Raw genomic sequence first — 23,232 nt, forward strand, 5'->3', positions numbered from 1 at the left:
CTACTTGCTCAGGAATAGGCAAAGCTTTGTGCTGCTGCCCATCCCAACTGCGCCACTTCGCACCTGACACAAGAACACTACTAAAACAATTCTAGCAAGAATTCACATTAGGAGAGGCTAAGGATTCCATCCCAACAAGATATGAGGCAAAAATTGCAGATTTGGATAAGCAGGGAGATTTTGAAAAAATATCATAAAAATCCAAGATGGCCACCACAATAAAATTCATCCAAAATCACAATTTTTTCACACTTACTAAAGTAAAAAAAAACCCAGCTATTTTAGGATTTTTCAGGTGGGGGAATAAAGGGGAACATGCAGAAACCTTCAAAACCTCACAGCCTTTACACACTGTGACCTATTTGTAGAACTATGCTGCAGCCTGCATCATCTCTCAGAGAATCACTGTCTCATGCTGGGAATGCCTCTGCAAAACTGATGTTCAGACTGCCAGTGAGACCCTATGCCTGACTGCACCTCCACCCCTACAGACCTATAGGCACACCCTTGGACAGGCGGAGGTGAGAAGACGTAGCTGGCATTCTGCGAGACACCGCCAAGCCTTCTAAGGGAACCTAATAGATTGCACTCGACCCCTGCTTAACAGTATATAAGACAACTTCAGGTACAGCTCTGAGTTCCAAAGAAATTGAAGACAATTTCAGGGACAGCCCTGATCTCAAAAGAAATCTAAGCAGGTTGGCTAACAGGTGCCCACTAGCATTGGCCTGTCAGTGTTCTCAATGCAGGCAAAGTTGAAGAAACACTCTGAGCACAAGAACCCCCCCCCTCCCCCTGAAAAAAAAAAGGACTAAAAATACAGAATAAAATAATAAAGAGAGAGCAGAATAAATACACTCCTGTTGGCACTCGTGCAAAAGGAAAAAACTGTAAGTGGAGCTAAGGAGCTCAGTAAAGTACAGAAGAGGAACTAAGAAAAATCCGATAGATTCTCAAAAATTTATGGGCTGCTGTCACAGTCGTTATTGTAGTGATTTTTAAAAAAGCGAGTCATTCTCCAAAAAAATGCACATGCAAATGAGGTTGGCAGAGAGTAGCGAAGGTTTGCTAAATTTGCATGTGCCCATAACTGGTGATAACAACGAGCACATGCACAGAATAAAGGCAAAAATAAAAAATTGAACCACCGAAATCAAGCACCCACCCCTGGCAGTGGGAGAGATACCAACTCCCTCTCGCCATCAAGCAATGCCCACCACCCCCTCAGCAGTGGAAGAGATGCCCACTTCCTCCTGCCACCATGTACCCCCCGTGCCTCCAATGACCCCCAACTCCCTTCTCCTTATCTTACTTATAATGGCTGGCTGGAGAGATGCCTGCTCCCTGTGGCCAGTAGGTCCGTCTCTTCAAAATGGTGGACATTCTCTTCCCCGGTGCATCCTGAGATGCACAGGGGAGAGGCCTTAAACAATCTGGGCCAATCACAGCCTCAGGCCCCTCCCCGGGGAAGGCCTGCCATTTTGAAGAGACAGGCCTACTGGTCAGAGCAGGCAGCCCTCCAGCCAGCTATCGTTAAGTAAGGGGAGGGGATTTGTATGGCGGCAGTATGAAGTGAGCATCTCTCCCGCTGCTGGGTGGGGGGTTAGCAGTGTCTAGTGATTGTGCAACGAGGCAGGAGAGAGTGGTGGGCATCTCTCCTGCTGATATTCAATTTGTTTTTTTATTATTTTAATTGGGGTGGGGGAGGATTCTAAGCTGTCAAACCTTACTTTCTTGTAAGTGCCTGAGTCAATCAGTGCTCAGGTACTGATCAGAAAGTAAGGCAACAACAGCTCTGACCTGTCAGCAAATTTTGGTCACAAATGTGGCACAACAAGGGAAGAGAATCACTCAGCAATTATAGAGAATCGCTTGGAGTGATCATTTTAATATTAATGACCTCATTGTACTATATTTGCATGGCAATATCTGAGACTGCTAGAAAACTCGGTAAAGACCTCGGTAAGCTGTATTGATAATCCACTGCTAAAATACATGCATGATAAACCGGCTGGAACCAGTTTAGCGAGCACATTAAAGGCAGATTTTAGTTTTGAGAATCTGCCCCTGGATTCCTTCTGCAGATGGCACGCAACCATGGGAACACAACTCACTTGTTTAGAATGTCTCACCTATTGCACTGGAAAGATGGTTGTGTACTACATTGGGGGGCGGCTTTAAAATATACACCAGTATCTAGATTAGAAGTTTCAACACTTCCTAAGTTTTTCAAAAGTTACATTGTGTCTGACACATTTCACAAAATATCACAATGTGATATTATGTACATTACATAATAATCTTCTGAAATAATACCACGGCATCAAAAATACTTATACCGGGGGAGGGGAAATTCTACCCGAAAGTCTTCAAAATGTAAGCTCTGATTAAAAAACAAAACAAAAAACTTATTTGCAAAAAGAAAGCTGCTTTGCTTATATACCAGAAAGTAAAACGGAAAATAGACACAAGATGTAGTGGTAGCAGACTGAGAACTTCCGCAGATCAGGGATTACCTTGTTTTTGCCAAGCTCACCCTGCCCCCAGTTCAACTTCATAATCTTAGATCGCAATGAATTGCGGGAAACATTACCAGCTTCTAAAGCCACCCTAAGGCGCGAAAACCCTCCCGTGTTAGGATTCCAGAAAGGAACTTATATCCCCCCCCCCCAGCCTTGTCTCACCTCTTTCCCACACACCGGGCTCTCAGCAGTATAAGGTAGATACACAGGAGTTCAGGAGACACGGAAACAAAACAGAGCTGCGCCGGAGAGGGAAAAAGGCCGCCACAAGCAGCGCCGGAAATCACGCCCCTTCCGGAACGCACTTCCGGCGCACAAAGGATAGAATAAGTGCACGCTCCAGAAGTTTCTGTTAGAGAGAGGCGTGGAGCCACAGAGGCATACAAATATAATCATTTTGGTGTCTTTTACCCGCCTCTAAATATTACTGTTTAGGGGGTTTTAATAAATGTTACACTTCAGGTTTCTTAATGAAAACAGGTATCTTGGATTTAACAAAATGACAGGTTCACAGACTAGGGAAACTAAACCACATTTCCCAGCTGTCGCACGGCTCGCCCCTTCTGCGCAGGTGTAAACCCTATGTAGGCTGACGTAAATTGGGCGTTCCAAGGACGTCAGATCCTTTCTGGCTGGATGTCAGGGTCTCAGAGGCGGGATTTTCCGGTGTGCACTGGGTTGTGGAGCTGCAGTCTATCGCCGGGAGAAGAGACTCCAAGGTGACTGGGGGAAAGCCTGAGAAACCTTGTATTTTTTTAAATCTAGTGCATTGGTCATATTCCCGTATAGATTACATTTGATATCCAAAACTCTTCTGCCATATTCACTAAGCTCTGTGAGGCATGTATTCTCATTTTGGATCATTCAGCAATGTCTATGTGGATTGAGGGTGATTTTGTTCAAAGTGGTGGTGTTTTTGGTGATTGAATACTTCATTAGCGTAGATTAGTGTTATTGACTTTGTAAAAGTAGCCACTGAAGAATACACATAAATGTGTTAAGTCGTTGTGCCCTGAATACTTGTTGAGAGGCATGTCTATTATAAAGGGGGTGGTATTCTAAATTATGTAAAAAGAAGATGGCTAATTTGGAGAGGGAGATTAAGGAATTGGAGAGTACTGTAATTGCCTATCTAATTATAGGGTAGATACGAGGGTGAATCAAAAATTAAAGGCAATTGTTAAATTATGTGATAACTGGAACAGAGCTAGCAAAATGCAACATATGTACTTGTACATTGCCCATTGAATAGTTTATCCACACACAGTGCAGTGCTTGGCCTATAGTTATGTGGCAGCCATGCGGTCAGAAACATGGATGCGCCATTGCAAGATTGCACCATTGAAGAATATGCAGTACTGTAGTGTGCTTTCTTTGGGCAGAGGAAGTGAAACTTGTGGAAATTCACCATTGGATATTGACTCAGTATGGATATAGCACCATGAATCAACACAAGGTTTATGAGGGGGTAAAAAAGGTTTTAAATGGGAAGAAAAGGTGTAACCAATGAAAGTTGGAGTCTGCATTAAAGAAATCTACTAGATCAGCCAGCACCCCTCCAGGAAGGGAGGGACGCACATTGGACAAGTTTGGTTGCAGGCTCTTTCAAATTTCTATGGTCTCCAGTAGAATATTGAGGTATAATTTCTATATAACCTTTTACATGAAGTTATTGGTGCAACAACTATCCCAGTTTGAGCAGTACCTTCTGGATAATGAACTCAACACTTCAACATCTCGTTAATCTGGAAATGAGAAAATTTATGGCTAGGTCAGTTTTTGATCCTATGATGTCACTTCTAGAGCGTTGGCACTGTCCATTGCCATGAACAGACAAGCATGGATCCAAGTATCGGACCTAGATGCTAATGTGCAAGACCTTTTAGCAAACATACCATGCTTGGGAGATGAACTCTTTGAGAAGAAAATAGGAGGCCACACAAAAGATCACTAGACATGAGCAGTTGATGACCATACTATCAGCTTCAAAACCTCCAACTGTCAAGCGCTTTACATCCATAAGCGCTCTTATTATTCCATCCACTTCTTTCAGGGCTCCAACACAGAAACAATCCAGGCAACAGAGGCCCCAAAAGACCCAGCCTTGGTCTCATCAGAAAACCCAGCATTCATTTTGTCTTTCTCATAGAGGATGTTGGGGCAGCCCTCATCCACCAGGAGCTGCCCGTTGAAGCCTCAAAATGACTGCAACAGCCTAAATAGCAATGGAGGAGTGGAGTCTGGGCTAGCATGGAAAAAATGCTCTGCCCCCAATGTTGACATCACTTGTGGTGCCTATGGCACCCATCTTCCAGGGCATAGGGAAGCAAGCAGGACATCTGGGCAATCCCTCACCCACCAGGAGCTGCCTGTTGAAGTCCCCAAATGACTGCAGCAGCCCTAAAAGCATCAGAAGAGCAGAGAGAGTCGAGACAATGGCATGGGAGAATCACTCCGCTCCCTGACATTGATGTCACTTGCAGAATCTGCAATGACCATATTCCAGGGCACTAAGAAACAGACAGAATGTTGGGGTAGCCCCTCATCCACCAGTATCTATCTGTTGAAGCCTCCAAATGACCGCAGCAGCCCCAAAAGCATCAAAGAAGCAGAGAGAGTCAGGCCGGCCTGGGAAAATTGTTTTCCAACCTCCAACGCTGATGTCGCTTGTGGTGCCCATGGCAACCATCTTTCAGACCTGCTGATGTTACATACTTTCTTAATTTCCTTCCACACCCTCAACAGTGGTGATAGAAAAGGATGTTGAGATGGCAATCTATCAATTTCCAGGTGTGGTAAAACCTCCTGATCCACAATTTCAAAAGCTGAATAGACTGTAGCCAACATTTTCCAAAGGGACCCAGTGTACTGCTGCATTTTCCACAAAATGTTCCCTGAGTGCTTTAAGTACTGCTGCTTGGTAATTTCTATATAAATTTAATAGCTCCACTCATTGCCCCTTTCGTATCCCAGGTAATTTTGTTCCCCAAAATATCTTAAGAATTTATCCTAGTGAGTAAATTGATGTCTTGGAATGTGGAGAAATTTAGGCAGTATCAACATCTGTAAAGTAGCAATTCTCCACCACCAAGTCAGCATTAACAGTGCCCTAGAGTCTAATGTGTTTCGAAGAGTCTTGGTAAGTTTAACATAATTTAATACATACTGCTCAGACACCTTGTTAGAGAGCATAATAACCAAATATCTAAACCCCTTAGTGGCCACTTTAAACGGAAATTCTGCAAAATCTTCTAGTTTGACATTAAACAACAAAGTTTCAGTCTTGACTGTTGGTTTTAAACCCTGACATCTTACCAAAGCGGTGCAGTTATAAAAAAAAAAAAAAAAAAAGTAGGGATTTATCTGGTTGTGACATAAAAATTAAGGTGTTTGGTGTATTAGTTTAGGTAAAAGGGTATCCAGCCGATTTGCTAAAATCTTGGCAAAAAAATTTCAAATCATTGTTTGTTTAAGAGAGCAATCAGCCTGTAACTTGCATACTGTGTAGGGTCTATCCCATGTTTTGGGAGGACTACTATATTTGCCTTATAAAAAGAAGCCGGAAGGGTTCCATTTTCTTTAATCTCATTAAACAGCTTTGCCAAATTCAAGAGTTTAATTACATGTTGAATAAAGAAATATTTTCTCTGATATTTTTTTTAATTTACTATGTTGTAGCTTGATTGCATGTCCCCTAGTTCTTGTATTTTTATAAACAAGCTATTCATGTCACATTTGGCATCATTAAATGGAAGCCCTGCTCTCAGTGGGTAAACACTTAGTAACTTTGGAGATATTCTTCAGAACCCTGCAGAAATTTTATGCTTTTATAATCTGTTGTGGTCATTTGCAGTGAAGCAACATGATTCTCCAGCGCCTGTTTCAGCTGTCCTCCATCTTTCGCTCTACAATCTCCATCCATTTGCGAAGGAACATTGGACTGTCTGCCATTGTGTTTAATAAGACCAAGGAACTAGATCCAGTACAGAAGCTCTTTGTAGACAAGATAAGAGAATACAACACTAAAAGCGAGTAAGTAAATGAGAAGTTTAGAAACATGAAGGAAGATAAGGTCTCCAGTGCAGAGAGTGATGCTTGCAGACCCAGCTTTCAATCTTCTGTCTCTTTCCTATAAGTCACTCATGGTTTTCCTGCCCTTATTAGCCTTTCAAGTTTAATACTTTAATATACCACTCATCGTTACAAGTTTCCGAACAGTTTATGTAAATCTGTCCTTTACAAAACAGAGGAAAATCTATTAAGAAAACTACAAAGTCCAAACATAGTAGGCCTATTGTCAGAACCATGCTCCATAAATTTGGAAGAGGGAAATTCAGGAGGTAAAAGCCTTTGAGAGAAAAAATGTTTTTAGCCATGTCCTAAATTTGGGGAATAATGTGTTCAATCACAAGTATGTTGGCAAATTATTCCAAAGAGTTGCTAAAAATTGAATTTCTAGTTGGATCTAAATGAATATGCCTAAAGAAAGTGACCACCAATAAATTTTGTTGATCTGACCTAAGAATATGAGCAGAAGTGTTTGGAAGTACAAGAAAGAAATGGTAGTCTGTTTCTTGAGTGAAGGAGTGACCTATAGGTTAGAGCAGCTACCTCAGTACCCTGAGATTGTGAGTTTGATTCCCGTTGCAGCTCCTAGTGACTCTGGACAAGTTGCTTAACATTCCATTGCAGCACGTAAACCACACAGAAAAAAAGCAGTATATCAAGTCCCATCCTCTTAACCCTTTAATATATTTGATGTGTCAATACTAAAATGTATGAACCTGTTGAAACTGCATTAATAACTGTTCAGAAGTAGAGACCGGCCAAATTTTGGGTTCGGTTTTGGATGTGGCACCAATATCGTACCCAAAACTCACTTCTCCCCTTGCAATTACTCGCTTTCCCTGGGCCTACCTGAGGAAGACCTGATGGTCTAGTGGCATCTTTGGGGGCAGGAACAAACCCAGTTTGTTCCTGTCCTGGCAGCCATTTTGCAATTGGAACCAGCATGGAAAGGAGACTCTCTCCTGTCCATGCTGGTTCCAGTTACAAAATCACTGCCAGGATCTCCTGTGACAGTCTTGATAGCTATTGCAATGTCACAGTGGCATGAGGCAGGAATGACTGGTGTTTGTTCCTGCCCTTGAAGATGCCACTATACCACCAGGTCTTTTTAAGGTGGGATGGGAGGGAGAAGTGATCAAGGATGGGGGGGGGGGTTCTGCTCCAAAGGGGAACTTTTTTTGGTTGGGAGTGGGGGGAGTTTCATTTATGGATTTGTAGAAAGATTTATGGTGCACTAATCAGTTACATAAACAAATACGTGCCTGTTAGTTTTCTAGGGAAGACCATAATATCTCCTCCAGGTTCAGCTATCTTTGCCTACTTACACGACACCAGACCCATGCTAATGAGAAATACTTTTATTATGAAAATAGAAAAATATAATTCATAAGCCAGCAGCAATAACTAAATATTGTTCACAAAATATCCGATTACATATATGAAACTCAGTACATAATTATCACAAAACACTTGTTAGATAAATGAGATAAACTAATTCTTACACTCTAAATAATTCCTTATAATAATAATTCCTGATTAGCAGCAAACTAAATATATCGGTTATCACCACAGGTGCTTTACGAATCCTTATCCTAAAGACAATAGGATTCTCTCTCTCTAACCCAGTTGAAAAGACATATAATTCCTTATCCTAACTATCCAATTAAGCAGTAGCACAGAATCAGGTGAAATGGAAGACGTCTTCCCTCAGCTCAGCAGATAAGGAGATCCTTCTGTTTAGGAACAGTCCATCAGCAACTGGAGAAGCTGTAACTTAGGTTGGCAGCAAAGGTTTCCTTGATGTGATGGAATCCAGAGGTATAAAAGTCCGGTTTCACTCTCTCTCAGGCAGAGAGTCACAAGAGGTAACTTTTCAGGTCTTAATTATTATAAGATGTGCAGAGAATCCAATGTTAAGATGTAAGCTCCCTCACATCCCAACACAGAATATTATAATTAGCACCTTTCACTTGGATCTCGTCAGATGACCTCCCTGGACCAATCCAGAAACATAACTTAGATGAGTAGCCTTTCTGTATAGAGTCTCGTACAGGCTGAGACAGAGACGCCTTCGTTAGATAAGACCAGCACAGGAGCAATTCCTCCCCCAAGATTCACACAGGCTGAGCATGGAGGCATAGCTGGATTTCCTTGACTAGAATACAATTCTGGTACATACCCAGAATACATCAGGCAGAAACAGCAAAGATGTGTTCTTCTTTCTCTTCTTGCTAGGTTCAGGCTGGAATGATTTCTTACAAACAATGGTTCAGGCTTGATGATGTCAGAGAGGCCTAACCTTCAGGTGCAAATAAGGAAACACCCCTACAGATTAGGTTTCTACTGAAACTGACATCCAATTTTAGGTGTAGATTTCAGTTTCAGCAGAAATCAAAGATCTTGAATTTGTCGGGATGACCCAGGAGTTGATCCTGAGGGGCATACCCTTCGCAGTTGACTGTGACTGAAGCCACCATTTCATGCTGCTTCTGGAAGCCATGGTCCAGGGGCACAGAGCCTGGGGTGAAGGGTCTCATTGAGGAGACCCATCAGATTAGTATAGAGTCCTGGAGAGGCCACGTGGACTTTTGCCTAGGGAACCACTGCTGTGGTCGTCGCCATAGAACCAAGGACCTGAAGGTAATGCCACACTGTGGGAGCTGCCTTGACCGGCAGTTCCTAGATTTGGCAGCATAGTTTTGCGTGCCTCTGGAAGACAGACCTGGCCTTCTGCTGTGTGGAACAATGCTCCGAGGTACTCCAGAGACTGCTGTGGTTCAAAATGACTTTTGTGAAAATTCATTATCTAGCCAAGGTTCTACAGCACATGCACTACCTCCACCACTGCTGCCAGGCATTCTTGAAGAATTAAACAGTCGTCGAAGTATGGGTGGATCTGGAACGACTCGCTCTGTATAGGTGGACTGGAACGACTACCATGATCTTAGTGAAGGTATGTGGCGCTGTCACCAGGCCAAAGAGAAGCACCAAGAGATTTAATGGTTTTCCAGTACATGGAACCTCAGGAACCTCCTGTGTTCTAGAAAGATTGGAATGTGGAGATAATGCTTCCATAATATCTAGGGAAGCTATGCAATGACCAAATGAATGCTCTTCATTCAAAACTGCATAATCTTCAGCGCTGCCTTAACGTGTTTGAGATCTAGAATTGGTCCCCATTCATCTGACCCTCACTTGAGCACAATGAAGTATATGGAGTATCTACCTGAGCCCTTCTGGAGGTACTGTCTCTAAGGCTTGGATGTCCAGTAACCTGTGTACCGTGGCTGAAACCCTGGCTACTTTCTCTGGTCAACCCGCCGAATTCACAAACCAGTCCGAGAGGGGATGTTCGAACTCCATCCAGCTTATAGCCCTCTCAGATGACATCTAGGATCCAACAGTCCAAAGATATATCTGATTCCAGGCCTACAGATATTCCAAGAGCAGCCTTGGGTTTGGCTTTTTGCTGCTTTTTAGGAGACACAGAGGAGCGGGAATCAGACCCCTGGCTCATGCGCGTCCTCCTGAAGGCCTTTGCATTGAAAAGGCTCCACCTGAGTACTGATGGACATGCCTTGAGCCCAGAAAGGAGGACCAGCCTGATCCTTAGAATTTGTGGCCTACTGTCAGGAAGGGATTTGGGACGACAATCCACCAGGTAGGCCATAAGATTATCCATACCTTTCCCAAAGAGCAGCTGATCTTTGCTCAAGGTGGCCTTAGAGGTAGTCTCACATAGCCACTGCCTAATCCAGAGTATTCTGTGGATGGAAATGGAGTAAGCTGAAATCTTACTCAAAACCCTGATAATGTCTAATAGACTGAGCATCCGCTTTATAATCCATCCCTGCTAGGATTAAGTGGGAAGGCTCCTCCAGATCCTGTTGTCGTAACCTAGAATGACAGGCATGGCCACAAAGGAGGATGCTGCTACATCCTTAATTCCTAAGGCTGAGGCCTCAAACAGCCTCTTTAGTACTACATCTACTCGGCTGTCCTGTGTATCCCTCAAAACTAATCCTCCCTCAGCAAAGTCCACTTGGTCACTTGAGTGATCAGGGCATCCAGCTTTGGCTGTGAGAACATTTGCTGAAATTCCTGAGCCATGAGATACAACTTTCCCATGGTTTTGTCCACCTTAAGTGAACCCTCCAGATTGTGCCAGTGTTCTGTAACTAAGAGACTCATTTCTGGGTGCCATGGGAAAGATGTGGGGTGAGCTCCTGCCTCACTAAAGAGGGAGTATTGAGATGCCGGGGTCTGAAAGGCAGAAATATTCATCACCTGTAGGGAGTCCATAATGATTTTCAGCAAAGCCAAAGTCTTAAACAGTTTGCAGACCATGGGATCATCCCCCGACACAACATCCTGGGTATCTGCATGCATTGCTGTCTTCTCCATGATGAAATCAAAAATACAAAATCTCAAAATGCTGCAAAAGGAGCTTAAAAGATACTTTAAAGAGCAGCAGTGTCAATGATCAATCCAGAGACGTCACACGAAACACCAAATTGCCCCGTTAACTGTCATAATAAAGATAATACATAATAATGTGAGACAATTTGATTATTTGCACACGGACACATCCTATATTAGTGTGCGGCTTCATGCGGGTCAGCTGTCTCGCTTTTTGAGCCATTCTAATAAGTGTTGAAACAGTGAGCTTTTACCGGTTCCCCATGCTTATTGTCTCACTGAGGACATGTCTCACATTATTATGTATTATCTTTATTATAACAGTTAAGGGGGCAATTTGGTGCTTCGTGTGACCTCTCTGGATTGATCGATTGGCATTGCTGTTCTTTCCAGTATCCTCCATGATGGAAGCATCACTTTGAGACAGCAATGGCATACTAACCAACCCCATGTCCTCTCTGTCCTCATCACTTTTCCAACTCTATAAGGTGCTCCTCTCTCGGAGAGGGGTGCACTTGAGGAAAACAAGTCCTCTTGTGCACTTCCCATACCTTTAGTGGACTACCTAGACAAAAGTCTGTATTCCAAATAGGCTTCCCAGAGTAGATTTACAAAATCCGGAGTAAACCTCTTTTGGGATCTGCGGGTTATGTGCCCCTGCGGAGCATGGGGCCACCTTTCCTGGTTTCCGGGAGGGATTTTCGCCCACCTTAGAAGACTGCTGAGGAGTGAAGCTCGAAAATCCTGCCTCTCCATCGCGTATTCCATGGAATGCGGCACAAGGGCACTCTTCTGCTGGCCAACTTGCACAAATTTGGCATGAATTGGGGGTAATTGAGTGCAAGGACACCATCCCAGACAGCTCAATCAAAAACAAGATGATTTGGAGAAGTTTGAGAACTTAACAAAATAATCGGGGAAACATCTAAGATGGCTACTACCAGCATTTTAGTGCCATAAAATGATCAGGGAGACCCAATAACTAGTGAATTTAGGATTTTAGGGGAGGGTGACCAAGGCCCTAACAGCCCAAAACCTCAAACACAATTTTCAAACACCCATCCCCCTGATTTTCCTCATAGGCTGTCACAGCCTTACTCGCAGACAATATTCTGAGGAGAAAGCTGCAGTCTGCTTTCAGCTCCCTGAAGTTTAGCTGGACCAGGAGATTAGTATCTTAAACTGCAGCCAGTCTCCTCCATGATGTCTTTGGGCTGTCTGTCAGACTAAAGTCAGATTCATCTTCAACCCACATGAATCACGACTGCACGGAAGGGGGGAGGCAAAAAACAGCCAGCACTCTTGGTGCCTGATGGAACACCACTGGTGCCTAATGGCCTGTGCTCAAACTCCTGACAAAGTCAAGGATGCGAGCAAAATGCTGGGGGCATGGAACCCTGAGTTCCAGAAATCCTCAGCAGGATGGCTGAAATAGGTCCCAAGGGATTAACCTGCCAGCTGCAGAGCCCATGTCTGCATCTTTGAGCAGGTAGCAGCAGTCCAGTGGAGAAAAAACCCATGAAAACCCCCCACAAAACTGCAGAAACGCACAAAATAAAAGCTAGGCAGAGCAGATCAGACTTAACACCTTCCAGCTGGCTTGCACAAAGAAGAACTAGAGATGGCAACAGAGAGCATGAGCCTAGAGGAGGCTGAAAGAATTTGAGTGGCAATATCTCTCCTCTCTCCCTATATCCTGCCCCAGGAACTCCATACTTCAGGTAAATCTCTCATCTGTACCCCTTTCCTCTACTGCCAACTCCTGACTCCGCCCCTTCTGCCTTGCTACGCTGTATGCCTGGAACAACTTGCCTGAATCAGTATGCCAGGTTCCATCTCTGGTGGTATCCAAATCCAGGCTTAAAGTCCACTTTTTCGAAGCTGCGTTTAGGAATTAATGATTCCAACTTGTAATACCCTATATCTGTTTCTCGTTCCCTCTGTAGCCCCTACCCTCTCTACCACATCATCCCTTTGTATTTCCCTTCAAGAGCAGCATATATTGATCCACCCTGTGTTCTGCATGTCTGGCATTAGATTGTAAGCTTTTTCGAGCAGGGACCATCTCTTAAGTGTTTAATGTATAGCGCTGCATCCATCAGGTAATGCTAGAGTATAGGATTTGGTAATTTACTAAAGTATGTGTTTTATTACTATGAAAGTCCGATTTTTAGAAACAGATTTTGAATGTTTTTTTTAAATACAGACATGAAAAGACCAAGTGAGTGACCTGTTTTATTGGTAACTGACACAGCATGTTGCCAAAAGATATTAAGCTGTTAATGCATTCTTACAGGAAGGCTGGGGGGCCCGTGGAAGCAGGCCCTGAGTTCCAGAAAGAAATGACTGAAAACATTAACAAACTTCAGCGGCTTTATGGTGGCGGAGACATGACTCAGTTTCCAAACTTTAAATTTGAGGGTATGTTGCATGTTGCATCTCTTACAGGCACTAAGGCCCATATTCTATAAACAGCACCTTAAGTTAGGCGCCTAACTTAATTTGATTTTAAATGACTTTACCTTTTAAAAACCCTTTTAAAACAAAAATGTAGGTGCCTACTGGCATGTAGAAAAACAGAGCCTTCATTGTGTCTACAGAGGTGCCTTAGAACGCCTAAGGTCGAAGTAGGCCGGAAACGACCTTAGGAGTTCTAAGGCACCTCCATAAACATGTAGGCCTTTAAAATCTTGGCCTACATTTCCAGCACCTACCATTGACAAAAGCTGAGATTCTGTAAATGACACTGTTGCGTGATTGACATATGATCGGATGGCAATGTTTACAGAATCTGACCCAAAAGTAATGCTAACCAAAGATGTGTCTTGTAGATTTTGTTTGTCATCAAATTGGATTCAGATAAAATAAGGTGCTGTTATTGAATCATGGAAAGTTATTTTAAATCTAGATGTTATACATACATGTTGTGTTTATGTAGATGTCCAGTTATAGATATCCCATTTCTCCTTTAAAAAGAGAAATAGTATCCCATTTCTCCTTTAAAAAGATAAAGAATGAATAAGGAAAATCTGTGATTTTGCTGATCGCTTTTTTGAATTGACCAGTTCCAAGATTGTAGAGGGAGAGACTGTTGTGACCTTACCTGGATGTGGATCAAAAATCATAAACTAGGTGAAAAATTGGTTGAGCAATATAACTCGGCATGGCAGACATTGAGGTCTACTCTGATAAAGTGACCAGCTGGGTGCCACAAGGATCGGTCTTCGGTCCAGTCCTCTTCAGCGTCTGTATATGTTTACATTGGGGAAAGGTTGGAAGGAAAAGTGTGCCAATTTGTGCATGATATAAAAATAGCAAATATGCAGATAAGCAGGGAGGGAGATTAAAAGTCCATCTTTCATTTTACTTGAAACTGGAAAAATAATTGAGAGTTTGGAGAGTTACTTTAAAAAACAAAAAAAAAAAATTTCACAAATTGTATATTTGGAGTGCAAAAATCTAAACACCAGATACTTTATTGAAGGGGAAGAACTAGCAATAACTACCGTGTTTCCCCGAAAATAAGACTTGGTGTGTTTTTGGGCTCAAAATTAAAATGACACTGTCTTATTTTTCGGGTTATGTACATGATCATCTCTCCCTTCTTCTCCTTCACCCGAATTCTTCCTTTTCCCTTTCTCTCCCCCACATGTGCAGCATTTTCCCTCTCCTCCCTCCCATCCCTGTGCAGCAGAAACTTTGCCCAGCTTCTATCCTTCCCTCCCTCCAATCCCTTGTGCAGCAGAACCCTTACCCAGCTTCTATCCCTCCCATCCCCATGCAGCAGAAACCTTGCCCAGCTTTTATCCTTCCCTCCCATCCTTCGTGCAGCAGAACCCTTACTCAGCTTCTATCCCTCCCATCCCTCGTGCAGCAGAACCCTTGCCCAGCTTCTAACCCTCCCATCCCCATGCAGCAGAAACCTTGCCCAGCTTCTATCCCTCCCTCCCATCCCTCGTGCAGCAGATACCTTGCCCAGCTTCCATCCCTCCCATCCCTTGTGCAACAGAACCCTTGAGCACCCCACCCCCGCTGACTCTCCATCCTTCCCTCCCATCCAAACCCCGCCAACCGCGAGCAAACCCTACATACCTCCCTCCAAAGCGTCGGGCCAGCAGGCTGGTTAGGCCTTGTCAACCAGTGAATTCCCTCTGCTGTGTTACTGATGACATCAACAATGACACGGCAGAGGGAATTCCCTGATCGAGAAAGCCGAAGCAGCCTGTTTAGAGCTCTGCCAGCCCGACGCTGCTTTGGAGTGAGGTATGTAGGGCTAGAACGTGGTCGGCGGGTTTCAAATGGGAGGGTCAGTGGGGGTTCGGCAAGGGCAGGGGGAAGCGCTGCTGCCGGCGAATCCCAGGACTAGGGTTTATTTTTGGGGTAGGGCTTATATTAAGACTTACCCCAAAAATCATGCTAGGGCTTATTTTCAAGGCAAAACGGTAAATGGGAGAGACTTATGGGTTGGTGTCACTGATGATCATAAGGAAGGGAGTCGGTTTTTAATATACTCGCAGCTGAACAGAGATCATTATAGGAGTGTGCCTTCAATCTAAAATGGTTAGGATTAAGCTTATTCTGGATAATGAGAAGGGAAAACATGAACCAAATTAGTCTTTTCAGATAATGGGTGTTTTTCTATATAATGGAACAAAATCAAATCCAATTTTTTGTGGATAATATGATTTTGGATGAGATTATAGTGTGAGGAGGAAAGTAATACTGTCTCCTATTATGTACAATATTATGTTTAGTTCCGAGGACACCATCTACATAAGGACATTGATAAGTTGGGGATAGGTCAAAAGAGGAGTTACATAAACAGGAATCTATGTGTGTGCACCACATTAATCCTTTTTTATAAAGGACCACATCATTAGATGTGTGTGTGTTTTTTGGCCACTGAATATTTTAGCTTAGCATGTTATAGCATAACGTATATTCCGTAGAATGTGTGAATTGTTTCTAAAATTGTGACATCATATCCACCAAATAGCACTACGTAAAAATCTTTACGTTGGATGCCCCATCTTAAATATTTTGAGTATATAGAGAATTTTGTTGAATACAAGTTATTGTTCTTTATGTAACTTGCTAGAAATGACTCCATTGCAGTATGTAATATGATGAATGAAGCTTATGAGAATAGGTTTATATGAGTGCATATGGCAAATTGTTCTGTTATGTTAAGCATGTCATCAGTGCTTCTTTTCTTTTGTCTTTTTGTAGAACCCAAGTTTGAAGACACTCAAAAATAAATGTTTCTGTGGGCTCCAACTTCTGCCATGTCCCTTGACTCCTGCACATTGTTTGTTTCTGGACAGTTATAGTGGTATAATAAATTTTATCATTTCCAGTTTCCCTTTTTTGTCTTGCATCAATACTAATCTGTTGTGATTTCTTTCCCCCTCCCCCCCATTTCAAAATGCTGGTATTGGTTCTCTAGACTTATAATGCACATAAAGAGGTCAAGTTCAGAAATATCCCTTTCTGTACTAAAATCCAAACTGGTGCACACTACTTTGGTTTTTAGCATGCAGAGCGGTGTTTGTAAATATTTTTCACTTCCACAATTTGTAAAATTATGTGCATAATTTTATTCAAAATCCAATGGGCTGTTGTGATGCACTATCAAGGAAAGTAGCTCATTAACTTTGCATTTTGAAAAAAATGAGCACACAAATGGGTCTATAGTCTGATTTTTCTTTAAAAGAAACAAAAACCCTGCATCCCAGTGTTCTTTCAGACTACTGGAGCAGGGCTCAGTTGGTTATGGAGAGCATCATGCAGGGTAGTATGTTGCTGTTAGAAGCAGGGAGAGTGGACACAGCCAGAGGGCCTACTGTTTTGTGCCTCAGCACTCTTGATTTAATTTCTTTGTCCCCTGTTTCTCTAAAATATACTTTGTATTATTTCAAATCAGAGAAAATAAATCTAAGGGCTCCTTTTACTAAGGTGCACTAGCAGTTTTAGCTCATGCACAAAATTACCGCATGCTATAACACGCACTAGCAAAATTATTACTGCCTGCTTAAAAGGAGGCGGTAGCGGCTAGAGCACACAGCAATTTAGCGCGTGCTATTCCACACGTTAAGACACTGGTGCGCCTTTGTAAAAGGAGCCCTAAATCTTGCATTCCAAAATCCATTATTTAAAAAATATTTTCTGAGCCTACTCTATAGCTCCTTACGCTTTAGATGTATTGGTGGATTGTGATTGTGGGGTTCTGGCAATGGTCAGGAGAGCAGTGCTTTGAATTATTTAGGTATATTGTGGTACAGAAATTTGGGACTGGAAAAAAATCCAAGGTGCGCCTGCAGCTTAGAATCTAACATTGACAGGTTCCAGGATTCGATGAGAGAGACTGCTCTCGACCCAGGCATAAGACGTGGTGAGGCTGGTAAGAGGGAGCAAGTGAATAGGGGGAAATAAAAAGAGCAAAAAAAGTGAAAAATGGAAAGGGTTTGGGAAGGAGGAGGATTTTCCCTTTGGCTTACACTCAAGTTTTTGGAGAATGTTTTTATCTCCAATAGGCAAAGCTTTCCAAATCTTTTTAAAAGCATGCCATTTTCTAAGGTGTTTAAATAAAACTTAGACTAAATACCCTGCATTATATTTTGTGTATAGTAAATGGTATAAGGAGTTGTACACACATCATTAGGGCTTTTTCCTGTTGCACAGGTTAAGTGTCTTTGTACAACATCCTATTTGTAACTCATAAACTAGAGTGTGACATGGAGACAGTTTGTCGCCCTCCCAGTACCCATGGACTCTGTCCCTGCAGAATCTGTCCTCATTTGCACAGGTCTCAAACATTTATGATTTTATATTTCAATCTTTTTATTAAAGTATAAAAAGGGACATTCTTTAGCACTCTCCAGACCAGTAGAGGTTAACTTTACGAATGGGTATATATCTAATCATGACCAGCAGGTGGAGACTGAAAACAAAACTTTGGGACAGTATATCCTAGCCCCTCCTCTCTATTTCCCTCAGTCTTCTTTCAGTCTCCAGCAGGTGTTGAGTGATCTGTACCCATCTCCCTTGGTAGGGCTGTTGGAATTTGTTTAGGGGGTTTATTGTCCCTGTTTTTAGCCGGACGGAGCTTGGACGGACTCTGTTTGGGGGTTCGTCCGACCTCGGGGGTGTCAAACCCGGCGGGTCACGAGCGGGGTCCCTCCCCCCACTTCCTCCACCTCCCCACATTTTTTTAGAGGAGCCTCAGCAGTAAGCCTTGCCCCCTAAATCAAGCAAGGCATATTGCTTCGAGAGCCTGTGGAGTCTGTTCTGTAAAAAAAAAAAAAAAAAAAAAAATCCTGAGGTAGTGCTGGTCTGGAGGGTTGTATCCCTTAAAGAAAACTGTATTTTACTGTATTTTTTCAACTAACCGGCACTTTTTTTGCAGCTAGGTCGCGTATGGAGCAATGAGCACTTCTAAAGGGAAAAAGTGCTCATTGTGCTCCAGACGCGAGGCACTCACGGCCGGCCTGTGCAAGCGGTGTTCAGGCCGGTGCGGTGGAGGAGCTCCGTCGGCAGCGGCTGCAGGCGCCCAGAGCTCCCCGCCGATGGTGCCTCGCGAGTCGGCAGGGAACGGTGGGGAAGCCCGGTCTTCTCCGTCCGCCCACGGAGGGATTCCCCAAACCGCCGACGGTCGGGTTTTAGAGGATTCCCTCTCAGCTGATTTTTTGACAGCTGATGCCGGCTTGCCTGCTTTAGCGGCTGAGACTATTCAGGTTTCTCAGCCGCTTCAGGCTATGGAGGGAGCTTTTTTGGCGGGAAAACCGCCATCTTCTCTGTCTGGCCCCTCCATTTTGTCTTCCACCTCAGGTGACCTTCCCCCTGTTTTGACTATGCAGGGGCAAGGTTCTGCTGGGTCCCCTGCTGTGGCAGGGAGTCCCTTGGGACCCTCGGGGGGTTTTTCTCCTGAATTTTTCTTTTCTTTATGCAGAGCCTATTTTCAGGCGGCTGGGGGTCCCGGTTGCGCCCAGGGGGTTTCGGGGGGTGGGTTTTCCTCCGCGCTCCCTGCGGCTTTGCCTCTTTCATCTGGCGTGACGTCCCCTCCGCCGCCTCCCTTGTCCAAGCGTCCGCGGGTGTCGTGGGACGAGAATTTGTGGTCGGAGGAACGGGTCGGTCTGGAGGAGGACCTGGACCCTTCTGAGGAGTTCCAGGACTCTCTGGAGGGGACGGAAGCTGGCGGCGGGTTGTCGGATTTCCCGTTCTCCAGTGACGAGGCGTCCGTGGTGCGCCTTTTTCAGAAAGATGAGCTGCCTGACCTTATTCAACAGGTTTCTTCGGTTTTGCGTTTTGAGGACGCGCCGCCGGAGACTCCGCGTGTGGGGGACCCCCTGTTACGGGGGATCCGTTCCGTTTCCCGCTCTTTTCCTATGCATCAGGATATTCGGGATATTATTCTGGAGCAGTGGAAAACGCCGGAGACGCCGTTTCGGCTGGCGCGCAGCATGGCTCGCCTGTATCCCATTCCTGAAGGGGATCGGGCTACGTTAGCTTCGCCAGTCGTGGATGCGGTGGTCTCGGCAATTTCCAAGCGGCATACCGTGCCTGTTGAGGGCGGTTCTGCCTTGCGGGACCCTGAGGAGCGCAAATTGGAGAGCATCCTTAAGCAAAATTTTCAGGTCTCTGCCTTTGGGGTCCAGGCGGCTATTTGTGGGGGACTGGTCGCTCGCGCCGTGTTTCGGTGGGCGGAGCGGGTCTTGGATCGAGAGTCTGACGACTGGTCTCTGGTGGATCAGGAGGTTGCGAAGATTGAGATGGCGGCCTCATTCCTCTCAGATGCTCTATATGACTTGGTGCGGATATCGGCTAAGTCTATGGCTTTTGGCGTGGCCGCAAGGCGTGTGTTGTGGCTGCGCGCTTGGGCGGCGGATGCTGCGTCCAAAGCTAAGCTTACTAAATTTCCCTTTCGGGGGTCGTTTTTGTTTGGAGAGGACTTGGATAAGTTGATTCAGACTCTGTCGGACTCGAAAGTTCCCCGTCTGCCGGAGGACCGTGCCCGCCCGGCGTCTCGGGGGGGTGCGGCCCGGGGGCGTTTGCGGGATTTTCGCAAGTATTGCCCTGGGCGTGGGGCTGCTTCTTTCCAGTCTCCGGGATTTTCCCGGGGTCGGTTCTTCCAGCGCATGCAGCCCTTTCGGGGGGCCCGTCGGGGGGCAGGGAATCCCTCCGCCGGTTCCCCCGCTTCCCGTCCTGCACAATGACGCCTTGCCGGCGCCCCCTTTGGTTCCGGTGGGGGCTCGGCTGCGCGAATTTTTCCCCAAATGGGCCGAGATCACGTCCGATCAGTGGGTCCTGGAGGTGGTGCGGGACGGTTATGCCCTGGAGTTCGCCCGCTCTCTGCCGGATTTTTTCCTCGCTTCTCCGTGTCAGACTCCGGGGAAGACGCAGGCTTTTCGCCAGACCCTTCAGCGCTTGCTAGATCTCAGGGCAGTTGTTCCGGTGCCCCCGCCGGAGTGGGGCACGGGCAGGTACTCCATTTACTTTGTGGTGCCCAAAAAGGAGGGGACCTTTCGGCCCATCCTCGATTTAAAAGGGGTCAACAGGGCTCTCAAGATTCCCTCTTTCCGTATGGAAACTCTGCGGTCGGTCATTCTGGCGGTTCAGCCGGGGGAGTTTCTCACTTCTCTCGATCTGACGGAGGCCTACTTGCATGTTCCCATTCGGGCCTCTCATCAGCGTTTCCTGCGCTTTGCGATCTTGGGTCGGCACTTTCAGTTCTGTGCGCTTCCCTTTGGGCTGGCCACGGCTCCTCGGACGTTCACCAAGGTGATGGTGGTCGTCGCGGCAGCCTTGCGGTCGGAGGGCATCCTGGTACACCCCTACCTGGACGACTGGTTAATTCGGGCAAAGTCGTTGCAGGAAAGCTCCCGGGTTACTGCTCGGGTGGTGGAGTTTCTCCGGTCGCTGGGCTGGGTGGTCAACCTTTCCAAGAGTCGGTTGGTCCCGGCTCAGCGTCTGGAGTACCTAGGGGTGCTGTTCGACACCTCCTTGGGGAAGGTCTTCCTCCCAGAGGGCCGGGTGAGCAAATTGCAATCTCAGATTCGCCTGCTTTTGGCGTCCCGGTGTCCTCGGGCGCGAGATTTCCTCCAGGTCTTGGGGTCGATGGCGGCGTCCCTGGACGTGGTGAGGTGGGCGCGGGCCCACATGCGTCCTCTCCAGTATGCTCTGCTCCGGAGGTGGTCTCCCCAGAGGCACGGGATGGATGTTCCGGTTCCCCTGCGAGGCTTGGCGCGCTGCAGTCTGCGTTGGTGGCTCCGGACCCCTCACCTAGTTCAGGGGGTGGGTCTGGATCTCCCGCAGTGGACGGTGCTCCTGACGGATGCGAGTCTCCTGGGTTGGGGGGCTCAGTGTTTGGGTCACTCAGCTCAGGGCACCTGGTCCGCGGAGGAGGCCGCCTGGTCGATCAACGTGTTGGAGACCAGAGCGGTCCGTCTGGCGCTGTTGGCTTTCCACTCCCTGTTGCTGGGCAAGTCGGTCAGAGTGCTGTCGGACAATACCACGGCGGTGGCTTATGTCAATCGTCAGGGGGGCACCAAGAGCACTCAGGTGGCACAGGAGGCGGCTCTGCTCATGGTTTGGGCGGAATCCCATCTGCTGGACCTCTCGGCCTCTCATATAGCCGGAGTAGAAAATGTTCAGGCAGACTTCCTCAGTCGTCACTTCCTAGATCCAGGAGAGTGGTGTCTCGGCGCCGAGGCATTTCAGTTGATAGTGCAGGCTTGGGGGCAGCCCCTGATGGACCTGATGGCCACGGGTGGCAACGCCAAAGTGCCCCGCTTCTTCAGTCGTCGCAGGGACGGTCTGGCCGAGGGTCTGGATGCTCTGGTCCAGCAGTGGCCAACGGAGGGGCTGTTGTATGTGTTCCCTCCTTGGCCGCTGGTGGGCAGAGTGCTTCTTCGCATTGTTCACCATCCGGGTTTGGTGGTGCTGGTGGCGCCGGATTGGCCTCGCCGTCCGTGGTATGCGGATCTGGTGAGGCACCTGGTAGCGGATCCTCTTCCTCTCTCGGACGACCTTCTGATGCAGGGTCCCATTCCCATGTTCGACCCGTCTCCCTTCTGTCTTACGGCGTGGCTCTTGAAAGGGGTCGCCTTAGCAAGAAGGGATATTCAGACAAGGTGATCTCTACACTGTTGGGGTCCCGGAGGCTTTCTACCTCTCGGGCTTATGTGCGGGTTTGGCGTCTCTTTGAGGAATGGTGTCGGGCGCGGGGAGTGACCTCTTTTCGCGCTTCTCTGCCTAACATTCTGGAGTTCTTGCAGGATGGCCTGGATAGAGGCCTGGCTTAGTCTTCTCTCCGGGTTCATCTTGCGGCCCTGTCGGCTTTTCGAGGGTTGGTGTCAGGTCAGCGTTTATCGGCTCTTCCTGATGTGATTCGGTTTTTGCGGGCGGCCAAGTTGCTTAGGCCTCCCCTACGGCCCTCGGTTCCCTCTTGGGATCTTAATCTGGTTCTCTCTGTTTTGGTGCGTCCGCCTTTCGAGCCCTTGGACGACTGTTCTTTGAAGGACCTTACTTTGAAGGCGGTCTTTTTGGTGGCCATTACTTCTGCTAGGCGTGTTTCTGAGCTGCAGGCGTTCTCTTGTAGGGCTCCCTTCTTGGAGTTTTCTAGGGAGCGGGTCGTCTTGCGGCCTGTTCCTTCCTTTCTGCCGAAGGTTGTTTCTCCTTTTCATGTCAATCAATCGGTGGTTCTCCCGGTCTTGGGTGGTCGGGAGGGCTCTTCTGAGCAACGGCAGCTGCGCAAGTTGGATGTCGGTCGGGTCCTTCGCTCTTATGTGCAGCGGACCCAGGAATTCCGGAAGTCCGATCATCTCTTTGTCCTCCTGGCGGGTCCTCGTCGGGGAGCTGGCGCTTCTAAGGCTACTATTGCGCGCTGGATCAAGGAGACGATTGCTTCCGCTTATCTTCTGAAACAGCAGCCTGTTCCGGAGTTTCTCAAGGCTCATTCCACTCGGGGTCAGGCGGCTTCTTGGGCTGAGTCGTCGCTCGTGCCTCCAGTGGATACTTGTAAGGCTGCGGTTTGGTCTTCCTTGCATTCCTTTGTTCGTCATTATCGGGTTGATGTGCAGGCGCGTCGGGACGCGGTGTTCGGTGAGCGTGTACTGGTATCGGCCCTTCGGGGGTCCCGCCCGTGAGAGGGACTGCTTTGGTACGTCCCATTCGTAAAGTTAACCTCTACTGGTCTGGAGAGTGCTAAAGAAGGAGAAATTAGGTT

At 46.3% G+C, this 23,232-nt stretch overlaps 2 protein-coding genes across 4 annotated transcripts in view; one reads left to right on the plus strand and one right to left on the minus strand.

Annotated features, from left to right (window-relative positions):
* GABPA (GA binding protein transcription factor subunit alpha) overlaps positions 1–2,855 on the minus strand; it is a 97,482-nt gene extending 94,627 nt beyond the window's left edge. Inside the window, exon 1 of one of the 2 annotated variants that reach the window (XM_033942803.1) lies at positions 2,685–2,855. The gene's annotated coding sequence lies outside the window, so the exon portion shown is untranslated. Of the gene's footprint in view, positions 1–2,516; positions 2,575–2,684 lie in introns of those variants that run through there. The other variant, XM_033942804.1, reaches the window with a different exon arrangement.
* Positions 2,856–3,090: 235 nt separating this feature from the next.
* ATP5PF (ATP synthase peripheral stalk subunit F6) lies at positions 3,091–16,370 on the plus strand. Of its 2 annotated transcripts, none has more exons than XM_033942805.1 (4): positions 3,091–3,241; positions 6,376–6,554; positions 13,306–13,430; positions 16,239–16,370. In XM_033942805.1, the coding sequence occupies exons 2-4, from the start codon at positions 6,385–6,387 to the stop codon at positions 16,265–16,267; spliced, it is 324 nt and encodes a 107-aa protein (XP_033798696.1). In that variant the 5' UTR covers positions 3,091–3,241; positions 6,376–6,384; the 3' UTR covers positions 16,268–16,370. The 2 variants fall into 2 exon arrangements, with proteins under 2 accessions (XP_033798696.1, XP_033798698.1); XM_033942807.1 differs by having other exon boundaries at positions 3,229–3,362.
* Positions 16,371–23,232: the final 6,862 nt, after the last annotated feature.

The sequence above is a fragment of the Geotrypetes seraphini genome, chromosome 4, assembly GCF_902459505.1.
Source record: "Geotrypetes seraphini chromosome 4, aGeoSer1.1, whole genome shotgun sequence".
In the NCBI taxonomy this organism is placed as follows: Eukaryota; Metazoa; Chordata; class Amphibia; order Gymnophiona; family Dermophiidae; genus Geotrypetes; species Geotrypetes seraphini.

Coding starts and splice junctions, on each gene's coding strand:
- ATP5PF (XM_033942805.1), top strand. CDS start 6,385: ATGATTCTCCAGCGCCTGTTTCAGCTGTCCTCCATCTTTCGCTCTACA. Junction 6,555..13,305: donor GAATACAACACTAAAAGCGA/GTAAGTAAATGA, acceptor GCATTCTTACAG/GAAGGCTGGGGGGCCCGTGG. Junction 13,431..16,238: donor TCCAAACTTTAAATTTGAGG/GTATGTTGCATG, acceptor GTCTTTTTGTAG/AACCCAAGTTTGAAGACACT.